The sequence below is a fragment of the Calonectris borealis genome, chromosome 9 (genome assembly GCF_964195595.1).
Source record: "Calonectris borealis chromosome 9, bCalBor7.hap1.2, whole genome shotgun sequence".
NCBI lineage: Eukaryota > Metazoa > Chordata > Aves > Procellariiformes > Procellariidae > Calonectris > Calonectris borealis.
This window is the reverse complement of record NC_134320.1, coordinates 2,805,660-2,830,711: the sequence shown is the minus strand read 5'-3', so window position 1 is coordinate 2,830,711 and position 25,052 is coordinate 2,805,660. Positions and strand designations below refer to the sequence as shown.

The 25,052-nt window shown below is 41.6% G+C and overlaps 1 protein-coding gene across 1 annotated transcript; it reads left to right on the top strand.

Moving 5' to 3' along the window:
* The first annotated feature begins 62 nt into the window (after positions 1-62).
* On the top strand, positions 63-19,690 carry MSL2 (MSL complex subunit 2). Its single transcript, XM_075157934.1, has 2 exons — positions 63-871; positions 15,500-19,690. The coding sequence occupies exons 1-2, from the start codon at positions 730-732 to the stop codon at positions 17,095-17,097; spliced, it is 1,740 nt and encodes a 579-aa protein (XP_075014035.1). The 5' UTR covers positions 63-729; the 3' UTR covers positions 17,098-19,690.
* Positions 19,691-25,052: the final 5,362 nt, after the last annotated feature.

Here is a 25,052-nt window from a genome sequence, read left to right as displayed (position 1 = left end):
GCTGCGGGGAGGGAAGCGGCCCGGCCGCGCATGCGCAGTGCCGGGCGCTAGACGGCAGCGGCGATGGCTCCGCAGTGACGGTTGGATCTAACGGTTGCTATTGACATTGCGGCGCGGATCGGGCGGCGGATCCTGCCCCGCGAGCGGCGCCCGCCCCGCGGCCGCGCAGCCAGGAGCCACCGGCCCCGCGGAGGAGGCCGCGGCGGCGCCGCGGTGATGCGGCCGCGCTGAGGCCCAGGTGCATCCGCCTCCCTCCCCCGCCGCCGGATCGGGCAGCGCGGCCCGGCCCGCCGCCGCCCTGAGCTGGCTTCGCGGTTCCTCCCTGCGGCCGCCGCCATGCCGGGCCGCCGCTGAGGCGCGGCCCGCAGCGGCCGAGGAAGCGTCCGCTCGGAGAGGAGCAGGGCCCGGGGGAGGGCGGCCCGGCATGGCCCGCAGCCTGGAGTAGCGTCGCCGCCGCCTCCCTGCGCTGTGTGGCTGCGGGCGGGCCGAGGCCGCTGCTCGGGAGCGAGGCCCCGCTGGAGGCGGAGGAGGAGCCAGCGCGGCCCCTCTGACAGGGCCGCCGGGCCGCCGCGGCCTCCGCGCTGCCGCCGCCGCGCGGCTCCAGGTGGCCCCGGACCAAGGTGACACCCGGCCTGCCCCCGCCCCGGGGCCACCTGCCCCCTCGGCCGGCACGGACTCGGCGCCGCGCTTTCTTCTCACCCCGGAGCCGGCGGCGTGCGAGCGGCTGCGATGAACCCGGTGAATGCCACTGCTCTCTACGTTTCAGCGAGCCGCCTGGTGCTCAACTACGACCCTGGGGATCCCCAGTCCTTTACAGAGATTAACAAGCTCCTGCCCTACTTCAGGCAGTCCCTCTCCTGCTGCGTTTGCGGTGAGGATCTTTCTTTTGTTCCCTGCACAATGAGCCCCCCCCCGGGCTCGCCGCACGGCGCTGCGGGGCGGCCCTGGGCCGCGCTGCCCCGGCGGGCTGGCTTCGCCCCGGCACGGCCGCCGGAGGAAACGCCGCGGTAGGGCTCTTCCCCCCCCGGCCCTGGCCCCGGGAGCCGGGCTTATGCACGGAGGCGGCCCGGGAAACTTTTCCTCAGCCTTTGGCCGCGGAGCCCCCCTCTCCCGCGGAGCCTCTCGCCGGCGGGGGGGAGGCGGCGACGGAGCCCACGTGGGCGGGCCGCGCTTGTCCCGCGGGGGCGGCGCGGGGGGCAGCGGCCCGGGGGCTCGGCGGGCGGACGGGGGGCGCGGGTAGCGGCGTGGTTGTTCTGCGAGTTGGGAAAGGTGGCGTGAAAATATTCTTCGGCTTATACCCGCCCCCCACCCGCAAAAAAACAACCCGACGTGGGGGGAAATCTGCGGGCAATATTGGTCAAAAATAGAGAGGGGCGTTAGAGGTCTGCATATTTAATAGCCTGGCAGGCTGTAAAGAAAATACTCTGTTGTTTTTGTTGAGAGAGTGTGTTTTGCCCAAAACCTAACGCTTTATTATGGTCACTTTATTTCATAAAGGGTATGGTAGTTATTAGTGGTTATTGGACTACCCTGGTATAGTGGAGTTAATTGCTTTAAAAAAGTGATGACTAAGAGCAAGTGTGGTAAAAGATACTCAAAACAATATACAGACTATAGAGCCAGGGAAATAAGAACTTTTTTTCTCTCCGTGAAACGTAAAGAACAAAAAGTTAATTCAGATTGAAAGCCAGCAATTTTAAGCGCACAGAAACAATGTTTGGATTATTTTTTTTGTGCGTGGCAGGTAATTGTCCTATAACAATAATTACTGTAAAAAGCAAATAGGCTGAAAGTCTGCTACAATTTCCCTGCTCCCTCCCTCCAAAAAAGAGCATTCTGCATTTTGTGGGCAAAGGCAGACATCCAGAATTTCAGTATTACAGTCTGGGGAACATTGGGAAGGAATTGCATTCTGCTGTGTTTATGAAGTGGGGGCACGTGTCCGTTCCTAGTAGGAAGCTCTGGAATAAGCTGTCAACCTTTCTTGAACTTTCCTTTGAAGCCTTGGTCAGTGTTGGGAGAGGGAGTCTGAACCGTTAGACCTCTCAGTTGATTAATTTTGTTAGTTCTCCTTTTTTTCCTCTGGTAGTTTTAAGTCCTGGCCCTGCATGTGTTTGTATTCCCTTAACAGCGTCCACTGTGTTTGCATGTGTTTATCTTTACTAATGTGTGTGGTCTCACTAAGATTTAATTGAATTACTGGCGTTTATAAAGTTAAATATTTTATTTATTTACAGGATCAGGATTTCAACTGTTGAGGCTAGTAAGCTAGTGTTGGATGTTCCTATCCTGTAGCTATTGGCTCCTCCCACTTAAAGTCTTAGAAAATAGAGATCTGTTTGTACTGGGAAAGAGGGAGCTTGTTCCCAGGATCACTGCATCGTCATTTCCTGAAGTAATTTGCCTAAGTTTTTTTTTTTTTTCCCCCTCACGTAACCCTGATGTCAATATTGATGCACCTCTGCTCTTTATCTCTTGCTTATTACCTTAGGCCCTGTTAATTCCAATCCCTAACTGCTTTTTTTTCCACAAATCCTTCTTGCTTTTGGTCAATCATCAAACTGCATTTGCCTAAAAATATGCTAATAGTTTTCTGATTTTTTTAAAAAAGATATTTACGTAGGAACTACGTGTTTCTAACTACTGTGCTATCTGGCCTCTCCATTTTAAGACTGGTCTTCTGAAATGTGTTCTTTGTTCTTCTTGCCTTGACTTATTCCCTTCTTGGCCTTTTGCAATCTTATTTTTACACTCTGTGCTATTGAAATCGTCTATCTTTAATTTGTCCCTGCCCAAATTCCTGAGCTGTTTTCCCCCTCTTCAGCTTTTCTTGCTTGGCTTCTCTGTCACTCTCAGTTTGGTAGAGCAGACCATGCTTCTTAGTTTGTTTTCTCTATTGACTTGTGCTTCCATGGATATTCCTGCTTACAAATTACTTCTTGATGGTTCCACTTTCTCTCTTCATCCCTTATTTTCTTTGAATTTTAAGATTACTGCTTTGGCTTATATTTTTTTTTTCTACTGTGGCTAGCTTTCAGATAAGTAGCCCCTGTTTCAAATATTTTGTCTACGAGTGATTTCCCAGTATTATCTCTCTGTGTCTTGGGCTCCTGTTTGCGGCGTGGTAGCATACAGAGGCCTCAGTAAATACCAGGCTCTTTGTGAAGCCATACAGTAAAATAAGTTTCTGTCCCTTAGAGTTAGTAAAGTGTCTTTCTTGAACCTGCAGGCAGTTAGTCATGGGAGAGTGGTCCTGCCTGATACAAAACTGTCCACTCTCGTGTTGATCAGCAGTCATAAATCTTCAGCTCAGACCGGTAAAGGCAAATCGACCTTCTTTTTCTTGTTTGCTTTTTGTGTTCCTTTTCTCCCACTTCTGTCATGGGTGAATATTGGTGCCTCTTTCTGTCTTTGGCCCTCTGACCTTGCTATGATATTTTTAAAATACTTTTTGTCTCTTGTACACGTTACTGCTAAGAGCTGTTACACCTTCTGCATTGAAAGCCTATCCAGAACCTTTTTAACTTCAGTGTTTTAAAAGGTAAAGTTTAAGTACTGAAGTAAAGATTACTTTGTGAGATGTCATGATCAGAGTGAGTGCTATGACCACAAAAACTTCACAGTGTAGGTTTTTTTTAATGTCTAAACGCTTTTCAGATGCTCATTTCTTTCTACCCTATTTGTTTGTTTATACCATGAGATCCAAATATCTGGGTATGGGTTCATGTATATGGAACTTTGACTGTCTGGTACTTTCCTTGCACAGATCTTAGTAGAATGTGGTCTTGACTGTAAATGTTTAAAAATCATGCTTTGTTGGAGAAATGCTGCATGAATTATCAGTAATGCATAAAACCCCGATGCTTGGTTAAGGTCCCAAGCATTGGGACTTCTAGGACTTCCCTTGGGAAATTACTCCCCAAATTAGTGCTCCTCATGTCATCAGCCTTTCCTTAATCTCTCTGAATGCACTCTGTAATGCGTTGTTATGCTGTAGGTATTAATTCCGCAGTCAAGATTGTCCCTTTAATTTTAGAGAATTGTTTTTAGAAGAAATTAGTGACAGCTATATAAATTCACTAACATTATTGTGCTTTCACTATTTTCTCAGTGCACTAGACATAAGCCAACTCATTTTCTTTTGATCTGAGCTCACATAGTAGGGGTGGCAGGCAGAAGTTTTTGGAAATTATGAACTTCTAATTAAAGCTCTGATTTTAGATACAAATTGGCACACATGAAGTTCTATCAGTAGAAAGTCATAATGTAAATACCGTATGCCATTGTAAATTAGTCAACTAAATCTGTTCTAGGTGGATTTGAGGTCTCTGTCTTACCTAATGAGTTACAAAGATTAAATTATGTTGATGGTACGGCGGTGTATGTTTCTAGGATTTAAGTGTGATCATGTGATAGTTTCCTAGATGGTGGTGTAGGTTATGCATCGTCCTTTTATAGGGATGTATAAGACAATATTTCCTAGAGCTTTTAAAACTTAAAAATAACTACTCCTGAGTGTGCCTTAGACAGAAGGTATGTGGCTTATATGTTTTGAGGATGTGAAATCTCAGTGTCAGTCTCTGGACTAAAGTGATTATTATTAAATTGCATGTTAATACCACATTTAATTTAAAAATAGCTTAGTAGGATTTATGCATCAAACGTCTATGTTTTAAAAGTACTGCTTATTGGGATAAAAATCTTAAAAGTGCCTTTCTCTGTTTCAAATACCCTGTAGGTTACTGCAAGTCATTCAAAGGTTCAGTTGGCTTTTCAGCATTAACAGCCTTTTTTGAAATTCAGTTAAAATGCTTGTAAGAGACAGATTGCCAGTCAGATCAGCTTAGCTTTTTATCCACGGAAAACTTCATCCTGGAACCTCTGAAAGATATTTTAAAAGTGTTTCAAAGATTGTTACTGCTGATTTAGAATGTGAAAGTGCTTGAAAGGTTGCATGGCTTTAGGACAAGACACTACATTTGGCCAGGAACCCAGCTGTAGCTTGTGCTGTAGAAATGCAGAATAAGATGTTCTTGCCTTAAACATTCTGTTATCAAGTAAGGGGATGTGAGACAACATGTGGCTTAGGGGAGATTAAGGGGTGGGAAGAAACAAAGAAACAACATGGTCCTGACCGGTACCTTATACAGCTCCTGTCAAGTGTTTTGAGGTAGCTCTTGATAATTTCAGTTAGAGGGTTGAAGGCTAAATGGTAAAGCAGCATTATGGAAGCAACCCCCAAGCATGGGGAATGGCATAGATTATCAAAAAAAGAAAATAAAAATTGTAGACTTTTTGTTAGTATAGGGATGTTATTTCCATCCTTCTCTTGTGTAAAAGTATTAGCCTATTTTTTGAAAGTTTTATACTGTTAATATATGTTGAGTCTTACGGAACTCATTCTGCTAGCTAGGTTTGAAATTTCTCCATAGTTGGTGGTATATTGAGTTTTGTAAAATTTTCCATCTTTGTGCCATCTTGTCCGTGTTGTTGGCTCCTCCTCTTCTTCCCTGCCCCTTGCTGAGCTAATTCTCCATTGCTTCTGCAGTTCTGACTGCTTCCCCCCCTACGCCAGCACGTGGTGTGACCTCCTCCGGACCCCTGGTCTGTAGCCCTTAGTGGCGTCGTTATGGATCCCAAGTAGAGCTTACTACTTTAGGCTATACTTTGTCATTGGGAAATTGTGGATTAGACCTGTACAGTTTCATTGAACTTTCATACGAAAATTTCTACAAATATCTAAGGGAAGAAGCACCACAAGCAAGTGGAATGCAAGCAAATTATGGCTCTAGAGTAAGCAGTCTTTTTTTCACTGACGGTATTCAGACAATCTGAGGCATGCAGCAGTTACGTGATGTCCTTCAGAGAAGAGAAGATAGTTGGGTGAGACCTAAAGAGGTCTAAACTTTCTAGAAAATTTGATTTCCAGTGACAGAGATGGAAGAAGGCAGAAGAAACAAATTCCCACTACTAATAACACTTAATCATATGCATGATACTGGATTTTCTGTTTGGGATGTGAGTCATGACCAAGAGAGTTAAGCCTGAATATCAAAGTTTTAAAGTGAAAAAGCGTATTTAAGTTTTGTGATGGAAAAGTTTAGCCTAGAACTCTCATTCCTTGTCCGTTCTCCTTAGATTAAGAGAAGTGAAGGCTGATTCATGATCTGTGCTGCCAGATCAGAGTTGTCTTTTATGTTTGAAAAGTTACCTGGATTGGCGGGTTTTTTTAGGTATTTTTTCACTGACATTTTCTTCTTTCCTCCATTTTCAATGATGAGGAATACTGTCCAGCTATCACATATTGGTAGTTTTTAAAAATATGTTATTTTCCCCTTAAAAATTACATGAATGGTTGCCAAAATAGTTCTGAATTTCTGAAGAATGTGCAAAACAACCAGAATCTCTGAAACAACCACCGGGGAGCATGGACTACAGGACTAAGTACCTATCAAATACCTTTTGCTGCAGGTATTCTTTTTCTTCTTGTTTTGGACGTAACCAACATGGGCAGTTGCCTATAAATGTCCGCTCACACATCTCCGAATACACCAATTTTTAGCCAAGAACATGTTGGATGATTGCTCTTACTCTTAAAATCTCCTTACTTAAATTCACTGTTTCCCTTTCCTGTTTTTAAATCCTGTGTGTGACTCCTGGAAGAACTGCTTTTTCAAGGTTGTCTGCGTTGTACTGCATACATTTTGATAACATAAAGTTCTACCTGTTGAATTTAAGTTGGTTTCTAAACTGTCTTACACCAAAATTGAGGAGTAGGAAGAGAAGTAACTGTTGTTTCCACCTTAACAGCTGGTTGATATTGGGCTTCAAAAGCAGGTTGCAAAGTGAAGGTTGCAGTATTGTCTTCTGATGTGATTTGAGTGTATGTTTCTCATTGAAGCAATGGGTGATGATGGACGGGTTTTGATGGTCGCCTGAGGATATTGATTAAACCGATGGTGTTTCAGAATGTTTAAAGAAAAGTTAATGTGTTGCCAAGAGGCATCTTTATTGAGACAGCTTAGTTGTCCGCATCTATGGACATAGTGCGTTCAAACACAGATTTCTTTGGTTTTGTTTTCTTACTATGTTATGATTTACAGATTAGGTTGACTAAATATGGAGTAAGCAGTTGCTGGATGTCATGTTGGAGTTCTTTGTGAGGCCAGAAAAGATTCTTTGCGTCTAGTATATGACTTGAGAAATAATGCACAGCACAACCTTTTCTTGAGCTTTCCAGAGAATAAAGATTTCCCTGCTCTTAGGGAGGAATTCACTTTGAAGTCCTTCAATGACGTAATTTGTTATTCTCTGTCTCGGGAGCCTTGTAGTCACAGCACAGGGCTTGCTCCTTCTCCAGTGGCCTTGAAGAGCATGGTTTACTTTAAGATTGCGTGGTTAATCTTGATGGTGTGAGCATTTTTGTTTGGTGGGAAAAAAATAGTTTTCATTACATTTTGTTTGCTTAGAGAATGTGATCAACTTGATCCATAACTTTCAAAGCAAGTTGTAACTCTTACGAGTGTTTATGCTGCATAGAAGCATGTTAAATTAATCTTTCTCCCATAGGAGAAATGTTAACTTTGCCATTTAAAACCTCTTAAAATACAGCAACCTTGACTTTTGGAAAACATCATTACATAAAAATTTTACATTGGATGGTGAAAAAGATGAATTTATCTATCTTTTTAAAGCCTGTTCATTACAAAGTTTGAACTTTGCCACCTAGTTTGTTAAAAATAGATTTAGAATTTTTCCAGTCAGTGATTTTGTAAGCACAAAGACTTTCAAGCAGAAATATAACTTTAACATAGGACTTGGTAAAATATGTTCTGTTGTTTATTATGCAGGGGGTGGAGTCAGAGAACAAAGCAGTCCCTTCTACAGTTAAAATGCAATTTGTTGTCATATTTCTGGGTTTTTTCCCTTGAACTTTAGCTAAAGAGGTTGACTGTATTTCTCCAAATATGCAGAAAAATAGTCTAACTGTATTCTTATCATGGTTAATTTGGGTTTCCATGGTGTTCAGACAAAAAATAGTGCAGTTTTTATTTTTCCAAAGAGTTATACAATCATTAATTCTTTAGTCATGACCATCCCTATATGAGGGTAATAATTTCTGTAGCTAATTTTTCATAGTTGTTTGTTGATAGAGGATGCTCAGAAATATTCAGCAGCCAGCAGAATGTTTTCTCTGGTAAAATTTTGAAATAAGGTTGTGGGCTGGTTTTTGTGGTTGTCTGGTTTTGTTTTGTTTTTTTTTTAATGCTTTTTTGTGTGTCCCCCACATTTCCATTTCACCTGACGGGGAATCTGTCAAATGCTTGTATTGTAGCAGCACTGTTGTTGTGGTGATCTAAGAGCAAGATGGTATTTTCAGGAAGAAATACTATCATTTAGTTCACAGGTAAACTCTTCCTGTTTCAGATCTGAAAACGGGTTGTGTGCGGAAAGTCTTGGGCAATTTTTTTCTGTTTCTAGTTTTTGGCTGAATAAAACTACTTCTGGCTACGAAACATTGTCTCACAAAAAAATTAAAGGATAAGTACACTTCTGCTTTTGTCATGGTGAATTCTTACTTACAATCCGTGTTTTGTAGAACAGAAGTTCAAAGTTTTGTGCTAATAATACTGCAAAGGTCTCTTGCGTCTTCATGCCTCTCATCCAAGAGTGTGGTCGCTACAAATGCTGATTTGTTTTCTGAACCCTGGGAAGTGGGTGTAGGATGTCTGGGTGATAGGCAGCACCTCTCCAGGTGATACAGTAAGTTTGTGCATGATGAGAAAAGTTGCCAAAGATTTTTCCAACTGGGACAGTTTGTCAGGGCAGGGGTAGGACAAACCTCTGTCTGGTGAATCTGCCTCTTGACTTGGGTGCAATATTTGTGAAATGTATCAACCAGACCATGGTTCAAGCCCACCATCTTGAGTGTACGGTTTGGAAGGGGTTTATTTTAGGGCTTGAGATCTGCGGAAGGAGACCTTTTACTGTTGTCTTGTCCTTGGCAGTTGCCCCTCGCACTAACCCCTCTTGAAGTTTCTCTGGTTTTGAGTGTATTTAGTTATCTTCTTTTCTATTAAGTATCCAGATCTTTTACCCATATACACATTTGTTTTATTTTTCTGCAGGTGGCTAACAAACCTTGTCACTACTTATCATATGCCTGCCTGTCTGTCATCAAAAGGTTTTGCAGATAGTGCTTTTAGGTTTTTTATCAAACTCTGGAAATGCTACTGCTTTTATGATTGTATTTTTCTTTTGCATGTTTTGCTTTGAAACCTCATTGAGCTACTTATTCTTCACTTGGATCTAGCTGATAATTTCTTAGATAAAAAGTTGCTGTGTGGGGTTGAAGAAGGGAGCAGTGCAGGGAAGGTGGTGGGGGGAGCAAGGCTTTTCCTTTCAGAGGCTGCTTCAGCTGAAGGGCTTGAGCCGCAGGTAGATGGATGAGCTTTTTGAAGTACAGCTATCAAGTGGTACCGCCGGTCGGTGAGAACCAGCTCCCATCCTTCAGGAGGTGGTTAACTCTGAAGCTTGAATGTAGCAATTTGTTAGAGCTTACTGCCTGTTGCTAATTTTTTTAGTAGAAACAAACAGATCATGTTTATTCCAGAAATGAAAATGCTGAAAGTGTAGCAGTCCAACTGTTAAATCTCCAACTTCTGTTATTACTTTGAGGTGCTTACCATATATTAATTTTAAGTGTAACATAGAAGTATATGTGTGCTTAATCAGATTGATTATAGTTTCCTGGTTTTTAAAACTTGCTAGATTCACAGAGCTGTAGAATTTCCATCTGACAATTTGCTTTTTGTAATCTTGTTTTAAAAATTAAATCATGGTCATTGTAATGTTTGATTTTAACAGTGCGGGTGAGCTTCCTTCTTACCGTCTTCTTCCCTTCTTCATAGATGCCAATCCGACTTTTGCGTTGTGTAGCAGATATGCCACTTCAGTCAGGTAGAGTGAAAGGAGTAGAGGGCTGGGCTGTTGAGCCCACTTGCTTGCTGTGCACTATACAAGGAGAGTGATTTCAGGTGATATGAATGCAACCAAGGATTAAAGACTCTGTTTTGGCAGACAAATGTTGGAGATTAACCCCAATGATACCTTTATTTCTACTTGTAACAAAATTTGACATCATAATTTTTTCTAATTTACTTCATCAAATTCAGATTTAATAGCTACATAATTCTTAAGACTTTGAGTTGTTTAAAAAGGCAATATATCATGTTTCAGTAGGCTTTTCCAAGGTCGCTAAATTAGTTTTGTTTAGCCCCTTTTCTAGGGCATTTATATTTCTGCCTTTGCTGAGGATAGATGAGAGTGGAAGGAGGTGACCTGTTTCGATTCAAGTCTTACTTTTCAGTGAATTTCATCCATTTGGAGCGCATTTGCTGGATATATACACCTAACAATTGCTTTGATTCCGAATTCTTCTCCCTTTGGTCTCTCAGATACAATTTGCAGATGCTTCCCCTCTTCCTGCAGCTGTGAAGTAATGCTCATTAAGGAACACAATAGGAAGTATTCCTTGTGGTTTAAATGACCTCTCTCCTGGTAGCAGCCTTTCCAGGACAGCTGTGATATTTTGTAAATAATATATTAAAAGTATTTCTTCTGTATATGCAGCTTATTAAATGTAAGTGCTCATATTAATGTAGATGTTTAGTAAACCTTTCTGAAAGTAGGATAGTTAAGAATTGATGTTGTTTAGGGAAAGCCTCTTACTGGAGGCTTTGTAAGAACATGATTTTGCTTTTGGTGTATTAATATACCCCTTGCAAAAGAGGGTGAGAAAAGACGAGGCAAAGTTTAGTAATACCAAGCTATTTAGGGTAGTAAAAATGAAGGCCTGCATTGAGTAATAGTGGAAGGATCTTACGTGGATGAATGACTGCGCAATAAAATGACAAATTAAATTTAGCTTAGGTAAATATTAAATGATAAACATGGAAAAATATTAACTTCTCAGAGCCCTCCATTTTTATATCTTGCAGATCTATATAAATTTGTAAATTTATAGAAAGCGGTAGCACTGATGGCTACCAGCCAAAAGTGAGATCTTGGCCTTGCAATAAAAAACTCCGTGAGAATATCAACTCAGTACCGAGTATCAATCAAAAAAGCAAAGCAAATGCTAAAAATCAGGCCTGGAATAGAGAATAAAGTGGAGAACTTTATTATGGCACTGTATGAAGCTGTGGTTCACCCATATCTTACGGTGTTGCAGTTGTGGTGCACCCATCTCAAAAGAGAGCTGTGGAAGAGTTAGGAGAAGGGTGATCCAATGTAAGGAACAACTTCTGTACAGTCTGGAAAAGAGACAACTTGGAGGGTTACGTGGTACATGTCTGTAAAACCATGAGTAGTGTGGAAGAGAGGATAGGGATTGACTGTTGCCTCACCCAAGACAAGAACCAGAGATTGTCAACTGAAACTAGTGAGAGTAGTGTTCAAAACAAAATGGTCATTCTCAGCACAACGGATGGGTGACCAGGGAACTGCTTGTTGAAGCCAGTTGTGACTGATTACATTTGGAACAGTTGAAGAGATGAGGCAAGCCTAAGGAGAGAATCTGAGGTTACTGAGTACATGAAAACCCCATCTCCCATGAGAAGTATCTCAGCTAATAATGGTTAAAAGCTGGGCAAGTGTTAAGAGTTTGCTTGCCTTGTTCTTACTCTATGCCCTAGGTGCCTGCATTTGGCCACTAGTGAGACAGCCTACTGGGCTAGGTGGATCTTTGGTCTAACTCAGTATGGTTATTCTCAGGAGTTTGAGGAGGGCTAGATAACATCTTGGAATCCTTCCCAGCTTTATTTTCTTGGTGGAGTTCATCATCTTAATCTGGGAAGATTTGGTAATTTGCAGCATCGAATTAATGTTATGCCTTGGGAGCCTGTACAATCCAACAGTTTGGAAAGTCCCAGAGCTCGGTACCTCCAGATTCTGGGTAGCAGCTCAGGTCTTGTCTTTCTGGGACAGTGTTGCTGACTTAATACCATTCCCCGAGTATTAAAAGTAATGAAACTTAATTTTCTGTGAATTTGCATCTCATGGTTGACTCTTTTTTAGCTTAACAATACTAAAACTGAAGAGACTGATAGGTGCCACAGAATCCATATGAGGAAGAAACTTTGAAGAATGAATATTCAATGAGATATGAGCTCAAGCTGAAAATATTCCCACAGCGCAGGCATTCCTAATGTCTCTCCCATGTAGGTTGCCTGGCGTTTATTGAGGGTAGAACTTGCTCTGTTCTTTCCTTTGGTGAGAGCATGTGAAGTGTTTTGTCTTGTCTGTCTGGTTTTTTTCCTCAAAGCTTCTGGAAATTTGAATTTTTCAGTATCCTCTTTTAGCATTTGTACCCATTCAGCAGTTTCAGCCAAATTTATTTTGGGAGAAATGCAGTTGGTGATGACTTTTTTTTTTTAAAAAAATTAAAAAAGTTGTGACTGTATATTGTTTATTTGATCCCATCTCTGAAGTATTTTAGTGCTTCATAATCTGTAAAGCATTGATCATCATAACTCATCATCATAGCAAAAAGTAGCAAAAAGAGGCTAAACATGGACCAAGGAGCACATCCAACTGCTTTGTTTCACTGGGTATTAATGCTGGTGGGCTTTTGGTACTGAAAGTGCTGTGGATGCGCGTACTTGCATGATGGCTTCTGAAGTCTCAAAGCATTAAATGAACGAGCGTTAGGTGTGTTTGCCTCCTGCATTGGTCAGGGCATAGCTTTCTGCTTGTCCTGTTGGAAAGACTCAAGATCCAGAAGGGACGGACAGTTGTTTGTGAACTCTTTTCTGCTGAAGGACATGACTTCTGAGACTAGCTGATGTGATTTAAAGCTTTCTTTTTGGTTTTCCCCATAGGAATTAGGGACTTTTCTCACAAAATCAAATCCAATCTTAGGACCATGACGGACATCTCTGTCTGCATTGCTGTTTATATAGTGTCATTTAAAGGGGACTTTAAAAAAAAAAGTTTCCACTGCAGGTTGGATTGTGTGACTTCATGTTCCATCTGTTGGCTTTAAATCTTCACTGCTTAACTTGAAGAGTGTTTTGCTGCTGTCTTCTCATGGCAGGGTCTTGTGGAGTCACTCTTCCTCAGTCAGCCCTTCCTCCTTAGATTAGCAGAGAAAAGTTAAATACCTAGTCTCCGATCGTGAAATGCATTTCCCGTCACGTATTGCTGTAATTGTGCTTTGAACCTTTCTCTGTTCTACAGCTTCTGCTATTCAATGTTCCTCTGCATTGCTTTCAATTAGCTTGTTCAAATACTGCACATTTCACTTCGGCCCCTGTTCTAGTCGCGCTGTAATGACAGTTCTTCTTATTTGACACTGTGTAGATGTATGCCCCCTGCCAACTTTCTAAACAATTATATTTTCTCTCAATTTATTAAAAAAATACTACGTAATGATGACTTCAGCACTGACTCTTGTTATTTGTTGCTCAAAACCCAGTTTACATCAAGCCACTTCACTGAAAGACAGCTGAGATGGAGGGCTGGAGCGGCCCTTTCCCAAAGAGGTATCAAGGGATTCAGATTTCAAAAGGAAACCGGCATAGTCTGCTTACTCATGGAATTCAACAGTGTTGCAGAATTACTGTGCTAATGCAAATTTCCTACTTAATCACACACAAAAAGTTGAATTTTTCAAAAGTAGTTTGAATAGTGAAAAGTACAGAGGGTTAGGTTAGAAAGGGGGGTGGAACATTTTGACAAAAGCTCCAGAGTGAGGGACAAGTTTCATATTTTAAACGCTACTACAGCCGAGGGTTAGTATAGTATGTCTTGTTCTTCTGCCCGAGGCCTTGGGTTCTCGACTAAGGTAATACAAGGCAGAAAGGTTGGGCTTATTACTCAGTTGATAACTCAGTCCACTCGACTGGGTCCCGTTAATTATATCCCTTCAAAGCGCTATCATGAGAATCTGTTACGGAAGGTCTGTGTGATTAAAATTTCCTTGGCAAGTGAGTGAGGAGAGAAAGTGTCTTTATATTTGGTAAGATTTTTTTATCTCAGTCTGTTTTAATATATGCACTTTGCTTTCTCATCCCAAATTGCTTCATTTGTTCATAACAGCGTGTTTTCACTTTGGAAAATCTGGGTGAGAATTCACTGATGGTTGTAACTTATCCAACAAAGGCTTCTTATGGGGAGAAAGGTCTGATCAAAGCTGAACATCTGCCACTTGGAAAGGAGGGGAAACCTGTTGCTGTAGATTACTATAGATACTCTAAAATTTAATTTAGGTGTTAGAATATCTTTCTAGCCTAGAGCTGGCTAGAAATGGCAAAGCAATATTGTCATTTTCTGGATCTAGTTACTAGTTGGATTATTTCTATGCAGAATTTCAGATACCTCTGTTCTTTCATATTTTATCCTTACGTGTTATTTCGTTTGTTCTTAAATAAAAACAAAAACATTTTTCCAGGGTTTTACAGTGTCAGAAATCTGGAGACATACCCTTCTAGATTGTCAGTACTGGGCGTCTGAAAGTTTCTGTGCTGTCAAGTGTGTCGATTCCTTTAGCAACTGATTTTTATTAGTTTTTTATTCTTAACAGTAAGATACCAGAGAAAATCCTTTCTTCTGATTTCTTCACTCCTGCTCAGGACATGAGCTGTTGTTGACACTTTAAAGTATTTTAAGCATCATGGCTATGACAGTACCACTATTTTATGTATTATTTCACTGATATGTGTCTGTGAATTGGAAAATCGGGAGCCACCACTCCACAGAATATGTTAATAGTCGCCTTGTTGTACCTTCTGGTTTGGCACAAGAGTAATCTATTGGAGAGCAATATAGTCCTTACCTTATTACTAGGTGGCTTATTCAGTAGTTATAAGAATTCATGGGATCCATTTAACTGTTTTTGTTGCTTGCAAAGTTAAAAACTTTGTGCTTTATTCATGGCATTGACTGTCACAAAGCTAGGCTCTATTTTTAGTCCCAGCTAAACGAAAAGTAAAACCAAGTCTGCTATGTCTTCTTTCCTTTTGGGGTTGATATTTCATAATTTTTACATTCCTTTTAGAGTTTTCCTCTGCTCCGTTGCCATTTGTTTTCACTAATTTCATTAAAATCTCTGCAGTAGCTCTTCATGGGAGTTGCGTGTTGCCCTTTTGGTAAATTCATAGAAGTCTTGTGTGTTTTGTCAGTTTCAATGGAAGAAACTGCTGAAGGGGACAAGGGCATTGGTAGTGTTTTAGTTAAGAGTGTTTCTGAAGGCTGCAGCAGCACAACAAGTTATGGTGTGATGGTTTTCTCCTAATTTTTTTTTTTAATTTAATGTTGTTTTAAAACCAGATATGGCGGCTGTGAAAATTTTTACAGACTATTGTCTGGATGGTATGTTTTCTTGTGACTTACTGAACTTTTTCAGGCAATTTTTTTGATTGTACAAAAAATTCATCCCATACTATCCTGGAAGCCTGCCTTGAGTCCGTTGTAATCTTTCTCTTTCTTTTTTCCTTAGGAAATTTGCTACAAGACCCTATTGCTCCTACCAACTCCACATGTCAGCACTATGTCTGCAAAACTTGTAAAGGCAAGAAGATGATGATGAAACCGTCATGTAGCTGGTGCAAGGACTACGAACAGTTTGAGGAGAATAAGCAGCTAAGCATCTTAGTGAACTGCTATAAGAAACTCTGCGAATACATAACGCAAACTCCACTGGCACGAGATATTATCCAAGCAGTTGATTGTTCTGCAGATCTTTTGGCTTTGCTCAAAGATGGATCACCACTCCATGAAGAGACAGAAAAATCTTCCGATACAGCCTTGGCTTTGTGTTTGACACATTCCCCAGTACCTTCAACCTCAGAACTCGCAACTGATCCTCCAGCTAGTTTTACGTCAATACCTGAAAGCACACACAACATTGATATTAGAGGTTCTGTTATCAACGGGTTGCCCAATTGTAATGGGCTTTCAGTAGATAAACTTGGAGTGAATATTCCTTCTCCTGAACACGCAAACACAATTGATGTCTGTAGTACTGGAGAGTATATAAAAACTGAAGATATCTCTAGCAGCCTGCAGCCTGTGTGCGATACAGTTTCTACTAGTGACTTGTGTACCACAGGCATTGACATCTGCAGTTTCAGTGAAGATATAAAACCAGGTGGCTCGCTCCTCCTTAGTGTTGAGGAAGTTCTCCGGAGCTTAGAGACCGTTTCAAATACAGAAGTCTGTGATTCTAATTTGCAGCCCAGCTTGGAAGCAAACATGACTAACGGCCCCTTCTTGCAGCTTTCTCCCCCACCTCTTAGCCATAACATTTTCATGTCCACAGATGCTTCTCCTCACGGAATCTCCTGTACAGCGGCGACGCCTAAGGTAGTTAAGTTAAACAGAAAGCGATCTCGATCAGAAAGCGACAGTGAAAAGGTTCAACCTCTACCCATTTCCAGCATCATCTGTGGCCCAACATTGGGAGCATCAGCTCCTGTAACAGTGAAACAGGAAAATAAAATGTCTTTGCAGCCTATTGCAACTGTACCTAACGGAGGCGCTACTCCCAAAATAAGTAAAACTGTGCTCCTGTCTAACAAAAGCATGAAAAAGAATTTAGAACATGCCCCTAAGAAATCTCACCCGAAAGCCAAACCCGGGGTGCTGAAAACAAAAGACAAAACGAAGGAGAAAGTTCCTAGCAGTAACGTTATGCCAGGAAGCCCAACAAAAACTGTATATAAAAAGCCACAAGAAAAGAAAGGGTGTAAATGTGGTCGTGCCACCCAAAATCCAAGTGTTCTTACATGCCGTGGCCAACGCTGCCCTTGCTATTCTAACCGCAAAGCCTGCCTTGACTGTATATGCCGTGGCTGCCAAAACTCATACATGGCTAATGGGGAGAAGAAGCTGGAGGCATTTGCAGTGCCAGAAAAGGCCTTGGAGCAGACTAGGCTTACTTTGGGCATTAATGTGACAAGCATTGCGGTGCGCAATGCCAGCACAAGCACCAGTGTAATCAATGTGACAGGGTCACCAGTAACTACGTTTTTAGCTGCCAGTACACACGATGATAAAAGTTTGGATGAAGCGATAGACATGAGATATGACTGTTGAATCTTTCTTTCCCTGCCATCCGTAGGGGAACTGCTACAGTTTTAAGGCAGCTATGGTTCTGTTTAACTTGCTGGAGCTCCTGCGTTTAGATCACTTGTATCAAGTGTTTTTCATTGCTATGTTATGTGTATTAGTGTCTGGGAAATAGTTGCAGATAATGGAGGAGTTACCCTAAAACTGTTTTTAGTTCTTACAGCACCTCATAGTTTGAGATCAATTGCTGATGTAAATGATTTTATCACAAGATCTTTGGCAAGGAATATATTAACCTCATTGTACTTGGTCATGCTTTGTGCTCAGTCAAAGCTTCTGCTTAAATGTAGAAAAGTGGTATCTAGTTAGTCCATCTAAACTGTGCTAGATTATGGTGTAGAAAAGTAATTATCGATTAGTTACAGTCACCATTACTAGAAAAATCACCTAATATTCCTGTAGGAAATGCAACATTGAGCTGGAGAATGCAGTCTGAAAAGGGTAGATAATTTCCCATTGTGAGAATTGGCCATCTACTCTATGGAACAGTTTAAAACTAAAAAAGTTTAGTAATATATTTGAGAAAGCTAATAGCCCAAAAAGCAGCTCAGTCTCCAGACAAGGGTCAGGAAGATCAGTTGGTTAGATACGGAGGTCAAACTGCTGACTCGGATACACGGTCCCTGTTAACAACATCACTCATTTTTTTGTTTTCTTGACAATTCCACAGGTCACGTTCCTGGTCAGTTATGCCCTCTGTGCCAACTCCGTTTGTTTGACATGTTACTGACTATTTTGGCTGGGGCAAGAAAATTACTTGGACACAAAGGCGGCCCAAGTTTTATTAGCACCATTCTCTCCTTTTTTCCTCCCCCCCACTTTTTTTGGAGTTCCTGCTGATTTTAATGCTGTTTCTTCTAGAAAAGAGAGGGGATTTTGTGGGTTACAGAGAGACTCCTTGGCTGATTTGCCCCCCCCTCTGCTACCGATCAGTGCCTGGGATACACAGAGACTTCCACAGCAGTTATCACCATTGGGGGGTGTGTGTGTGTTTGTTTTAAGTTTGTACCACAACAGACCTGGGACCCATCCTCTTGAGGGTAGTTCTTCGATGACAGGCATCTTTCAGCTGGGGCAGAGGATCGATTGCTATCTAAGGTCAAATATTTCGGATGTTTGTTAGACAGAATAAGCTGTGTAACTCACTCCACCCAGAATCTATCTCATTTTTCGCAAATATATTGAAAGTAGCTTTCAAGGGTCAGTGCTTTTCAACCTGGGCTGAAGGGCTCTAAAATGGAAAAATAACCCAAAGTTGTCAAAGAGCTTATCTCAGAAAGTGTTAAAATGAAAGCACCTTTGTAGGAGTTCAGCTTTATGCAAAAATGGTTGATTTCAGCGTAACCCCTAAGTAACAGTACAAGCGGAAGAATTCAGTCTTGCACTTAGGGCTTCATTGGCAGCCTAAAAAAGTCAGATTACTTTGTAAAAGTGGAAATTTCTCCTCTTTGAATGACACAGCACAAATTAAACATGGGCTGACTAGAACACAAAACATTACCTTCTAATTTAAAAGGCAATTTTTGTTCCAACAGCATGTTGACTAGTATGTGGATTTTTTGAGTTACTTTATTGCTTCCATCTTTCCTTTTATTCATCCAATGAACCCGCAGCGCTTTCTGACCTAACGTTAGGTGTATTTTGATTTGGCACAAAGCATGTACAATGATGGTTCCTCACCTAAGAAATAAGCAAAAACCTTTGGACACAAATGACACCTCCTTTTGTTTTGTAGTGTACCATGGTGTCATTTTCTGTGAATGTGGTCAGATCTTTTTGTTGGTTTTGGTTTGTTTCTCCCCCCGTCTTTTTTGTGGGGTGGGTAGGGTGGGGGGTTAAAGCCATAGGAAGAAAAATGTGATGTACGTGTCCAGTCTGTACTTTTTTGTTTTTGTTTTGCAAGAAGAGTTGAAAAATATTTTTGATAATGAGTAAATGGTGGAAAATGCTTCTTAGTATTCTTGTCTTTATTTGCCAACCCAAGTACCTAAGATCTGTGTTTTTTAGCCCTCATGAGATTTAACGATGTCCTATTAAAATGTATTTAGTTAAACTTGTATGTGATTTTTGTGTTGACCCAAAAGGATCCTACCATTTTCTAATTTGGTGGTTTGATCGTGACCTACTAATGTAAATCTGTTTATTAGTCCACTACGTGTAAGAAAAGTAGCCAAACCAGAGTCTGATTTAAGGGGAGTAAACTGCACAGCATGGGTTGTTTCTGAATGCTTTTGCAGAGCTGTTAAGTTTTGCTGAGATTGTTGATGGTACATTTATTAGGACTTTCATTAAATTAAATACATAGTACCTTTGCTCCAGAAATGTGGGAGTACTTGGAATCTTTACTATCTCACTGCTGCATTAAATATGGTACCAAAAGTTGGAGAATTTAGGTCAAGTGTGTTTCGGAACCGTCGACAGGAGAGCCCTGATCATTAATGTAAAATTGCAAATGGTAGATTCAGGTTGTTTCTAAAAACATTTCCTTTTATGCTGCCACGTTCTTGAAATGTATATTAAAATTCAAATTGATTTAATAAATGTTAGTTTTCTAATTCTATTTTGCAACTGCCAAGGGCATCAGTGTGGCATATGTTGAACTTGCTGTCTAAATACTACTTAGGCCGTTGATGACTAATTCTGTAATTGTTTAAATTAGGGTTGGCTTGGTTTGGTTTTCTTAACCTCCTGGCTAGTTGTTCTTGAATAAGCTGAGCAATGGAAAGGATCATAATGTTGCTGAAAATAATTGCAGTGGTTCTAGTTTGAAAAGCATCAGTTTCCATTTCATAGCAATAGGAGCAGCATACTGTTCTGGGACCTTCCAGCGTTGGTTGTGGTCAAAGAGAGTTGAGTGAAAACTCAGCCCAGCGCAGCCCGCAGCGAGGGCTTGCTCCCTGCTGGCCGTATGTGGGGAAGCACTGGGGAATCGCTGACGGAGAGCAGTTGCAAGGATCATTTGAGCTCCAGCTTAGCCCGGGCTGGCGGGAGTTCCTCTGCTGCCGTCGACCAGGCGTTCCCCCTGCGGTGCTGTGGATTTGGGGAACTGTTCTCAGCGTTAGCACAGAGGAACCTGCTTGGGGATTTCTTTTCATATAGGAAGCATGTGATATTTCAGCTTGCTTCCCAGTCCTCTTGAAGACAGAGGTTAACTTCCAAACTTTATCAAAATCCTGTAATTGGTAGAGTTACATCAGAAAGAAAAAGCAGCAGTTCATCAAAGGTTTTGCTGTGGGAATTTTCCTGCCTGAAAACATGTTGCAAAGGTGGAAAGAAAGAGCTCCTTTTGGAAGGGGTGGACTTCTGATCATGTGTAGTGGTACAAAATTAGTCTAGTGCTCTTGACCATCCAGATCTGAACACATGGAAGATGCTCTTTCAAGAAAGAGAAGACATCTAAACTTTCATTTTGAGTGGAAAGTCTCTTTCCACATACCGTACACCAGTGAAATCACTGGTTGGGATTAAATCCTGGAGGGAAGAGGGACAGGGGAACAAAACTGGAAATGAACACTGGGATTGTGCTGACCTTGCTGCTCTTCCAGCAGTTCATTCGTGCAGGTGAAGTGCTCACTCTGGCTTGTCTAACCCTACGGTATAGTGCCTGTGAACGATGGGGTCACAACAGACTCTTCTGTTCCCGTTGAACTCCCCGCAGATGTTCTTGCATGTGCATACGAGTTTTAAAACATCATCACAAACTGAGGAGGCAGGTAACAGATGTCGTCTTGCGCAGCTGCTTCCGTTTGTGTCATCATTACATCTTAAGAGCCTGCCCCCCTGCAAGAACCGTAAAATTTTGTATTGTCAGAAAAAAACCTGTAGGGTTACAATGTACCAGCAGTCTGAAATAACACCTGAAAAGCCTGCTTTCCAAGGCAGGTACTTCGGGCACAGCAAGGAGCTGCTTGTCCAATGAAACTCCAATAGACTTTCAAGAAAAAGATCATATAGATGTGGCACATGAATAGTGCAAAGATTCTGGCGTGATCCAGAATAAAAGCATCTTTTTACTGTACACCCCTATCATTTTTTATGTATTTACTTTTTATACAAATTATGTTTATAAATAAGCTTTCGCTTGCGAACTAACCTTCTGAGAAGTGAAACGACAAAAAAGAGGAGCTTTGTATGTTAGAATCATTCCAGGTATGTGGCACGGCTGATAAAATCCACTCTGAAAGCTATATAATGCTATTTAAAGTAGAACTGATAATGTCACAAGCACATCTTGTTTGTCTGGTCTTAACTATTTAATTTTTCAAATTGAAGTGCCTCTGGTATTTTAAAGAAACCCAGAGGTACCCACCAAAAAGCGACTCTGCTATATACAGATGTAGGCACACAGGGGAACGCTGACCCGTCAGTCCCGCAGGTGAAGTAATAAGATAATGCAGTGATTCTGCTTGAGCATTTGCATAGAATAAAATCAGAAATTACTTTTTTTTCCCCTTCCCCCCTCCCCCCCCCCCAATTCATTCCAGTTGCAGAAGATCCAGGAGACGGCTGTTTTCAGGACAGGTTAAAATGACGGAGCTTGGCATTTTGGCAAGGCAGTACACAGATAGTGCTCCGTGTTCAGGGATGAAGATGTGAGGAAGGTAAGCGGTAGGATTGCTTCTCTTCCCCAGTATTTTTGAGGAGAAAGCCTGGAATTTTGGCCTTAGCAGGCTTGCTGACAGATGACTGGATGGCGTGAGCTTAGCAGCAGCAAGAAAGGCGATTTTGGGACAGCAGCCGGAGATGAAGTGAACAGTAACACTACCCACCACTACGAGACAGGTTTTACTTTTTAAATTCAAAAGTCCTTTATTTGCCAAAAAGGAAGAAAATACAAAGTAAAAATACAAAGATAAAACCATGCCAGCACAAAATGTCTCCAAACTACTTTTACAAAGTATGAGAACCTTTATTATTAAATATTCAGTTTCTAAGACCATCACCCGGTGATAGAGAAAAGATCAGAACAAAAGGGTAAGCACTGTTTACATGTTTTTCTTACAGTAGCTCATGCTCTTTATTGAGGTCCGGTTTTGATTGCATAGACCTAAGATGCTGTGATTTAGAAACACCGTACTCCAAAAATACATACCATTAAAATGATGCCTCAGTGACCTCTTTTTTTTGCCTTTCAGGCATATTTTGTTTCAGAAACGAAGCACAGTACCTTGGTTAGAGTATCTCAAGTCAGCTTTCTTAAATCCTTAGTTCAGGAGAGCAGGAAGGTTTTCCGCAATGTTTTCTGTAAACCTGAGACTGACTGGAATTTCTTTTTTGCCGTCTATGTCCGTTTTGCAACACTGCCGCTTGGTGGCAGACTGGCAGAAGGGGAACTATGTCAGTGCCTGGGTTTTGCTGATGAAAACTGTAATGTAGCAATTACTACTGAGATTTTAGAAGAATAAGAAAAAAATCGAGCTAGTACCATTCCAGCAGTAATTGCATGTGCTTGTATCGAGCCATATCTCCAATCTTAGTACTGCAGAGAGAGAATATTTGTGAATATAAAAATAAAAAGCACGGGTTTTGTAAGGACACGGGACTTAATTTTGCTAGACAAAAGCAGACTAGAGAGAACAAATAAACACAAATGTATTTTTTTTTTATCATGCAAAACTGAATTTTACTCACTTTCCTGACTACTCGTAAGGAAAAAGGAATCCAGCTCATAATAGACTTCAGTCTGAGCTGGATTTACAATGAAAAATGCATGCTCTGTCTTTAAAGGTATGCAACATCTAAAGTGGCATTGACAGTTGGAGACAGGAGGCAAAGTCAGAGCAAAGTGGACTCCTGCAAGTTTTCTGTGCTGTGGTTCTTGAGAGCTTGCTGACCTCTGAAGCTGGTGTGTGTTGCAGCTGAGCAGGTTCTGGAGTCTGTATTCACAAACATGCTTGTCTTCTTACGTTTTGACTATCCCAGAAAGAAAAGTTAAGAGGTATGACAGGAGATCCCAAATTTACCTTGCTTATATGCTGCAGACTTAGAAAGCTTCCATCCAGAGAACCTGTGGAGAGGGCTAAGTCACAAATGGGGTGTAGAATACCTCCTTTACTAATTCATCTGTGGCTGTTGAATTACGATTCTTTTCAAATGTATTAGTGAGAGAGAATGGATTTCTACTCCTGGAGTAAATAATATAAATTAATGCAAGTTTTGCACTGATACCGTGCTAACAGCGGCTTCTGTAGTTTGTCCATATATTCACATATAAGGCAAAATATTTGCTGTAAGTTGGTTGGTTTTTTTTTTCCTTTGATTGCCTTGTTGTGTTGACCTACTGGAAAGCATGAACTGGGTTTGGAATCACTCTACTTTGTCAGAGCAGCAGTGAACCTCTGTTTGTAGAAGAGAGGGCCTTCGGTTTGGGGGCCGAAGGGCTCAGCAGAGCAGCTACGAGCTTTTGTCTCAATTTATTGAAGCCAAACCTTGGAAAGGTAACTGGTGATTTTTACCAGGCTCAGGATACTGACTTCTTCAAAAAAAGGCACCAGTTCAGGCAGACTGGTGTGGCACGACAAGGAAGTCTGAATTGATTTGATGGGTTGAGTTAAAGCCCCTCTACAAAAGGCATATGAGGAGAAAGATGAGAGATCCTGAAGTGGTGGGTGAATAGAGAGAGCAGGAACAGCAGAAGTAGGCTCGAGGTTCGACCCAGCAAGAACAGAAATGCCAAACCAAAAGAGCGATGCACCAAGGGTTGCTGGAGTACCAGCTCTTCCCAGTCCATCGCGGGCTCACACGTGGTGGTGCTTGAGAACGGGGTGTCACTTGCTCAACTGGTGAGTCCTTGAGTCTTTCACCTAACTCCCTCCTTGTGTGAAAAAGAAATTGTGCATTCCCGGGAATATATACATCCTTCCTGGAAAAGGATGTTGCTCTGAACTCCCATAGGGAGGAGGAGGAGGAGATGTAATACGTAGAGGTTGTAGAATCACCATCTATGGAGATTTTTCAAAACTCAGCTGGATGAGGTCCTGAGAAACTTGCTCTAACTTTGAAGCTGGCTTGCCTTTGAGTGGGGAGGTGAAAGAGAGGCCTATGGAGGTCCTTTCCAACCCAATTTATTATATTATTCTGTACAGCGCTAGGAAAGCTTCTTTTCTTGGAGGTGCCAGGGCTATCCCAGGTTAAAATCTTAAAGAGACAATCACTAAGTTATTCTGGAATGAGACTTTACATAATTGGCAAACTGGACATTCCAGTACTGCTGCTTATGGAGTTAAAAGCTAGCAACGCTGAAGTAAGATGAAGGTTCAATTTCAGCCTAGAATAGGGTCAGGTTCTTCTTGTTCCTTTGAGGAATCTTTGTCTTTGGAGAGGTGTAAAATTTTATCAAACTAAAAGACCACTCTGGACCTAGATAGTGAAGAAAAGAGGTAAACTGCTTTGCCTGCGTTCTTTCAGGTAAAAAGTGGACAGAGCAGGTTACAATGAGTGGTTGCACGACTTCCACCCTATCTTCATTTCTGCAATCATTTCCTAGTTTCTTCTGCACTTGGGCCATTGTGAAAAAGCTTTTCTCCTCAGGGTTATAGTGATGATGGAGATGCGATTCAAACACCCTGGTGTTGAACAGAGCTGCTCTTGTGTGCTTGCTGCATTCAGAGGCTTATCCTGGTTTGGTTAGAGGGCTCCCTGCTTACATCTTTCATTATGGAATGGAAGTTACCTTGCAGTGCCTTTGCTAATAACCTGGGCATCCAGAAGTTTACCAAATATCAAATCCAGCATCCTGGGGTGTATATATGCATCTGAATAAAACAGCAGCTTTGTTCAAGAAAAAGAGAATAGATCTCCAAGGCCAGTATAACTGAAAACTTCCTCTCTTTCAGATTTTCATCCTGATGAGAGAGTTACTAACCTCAACAAGGCAGCAGTATATCCCACCTGGGCATCGGGAGACAGGCGTTACGCTTCAA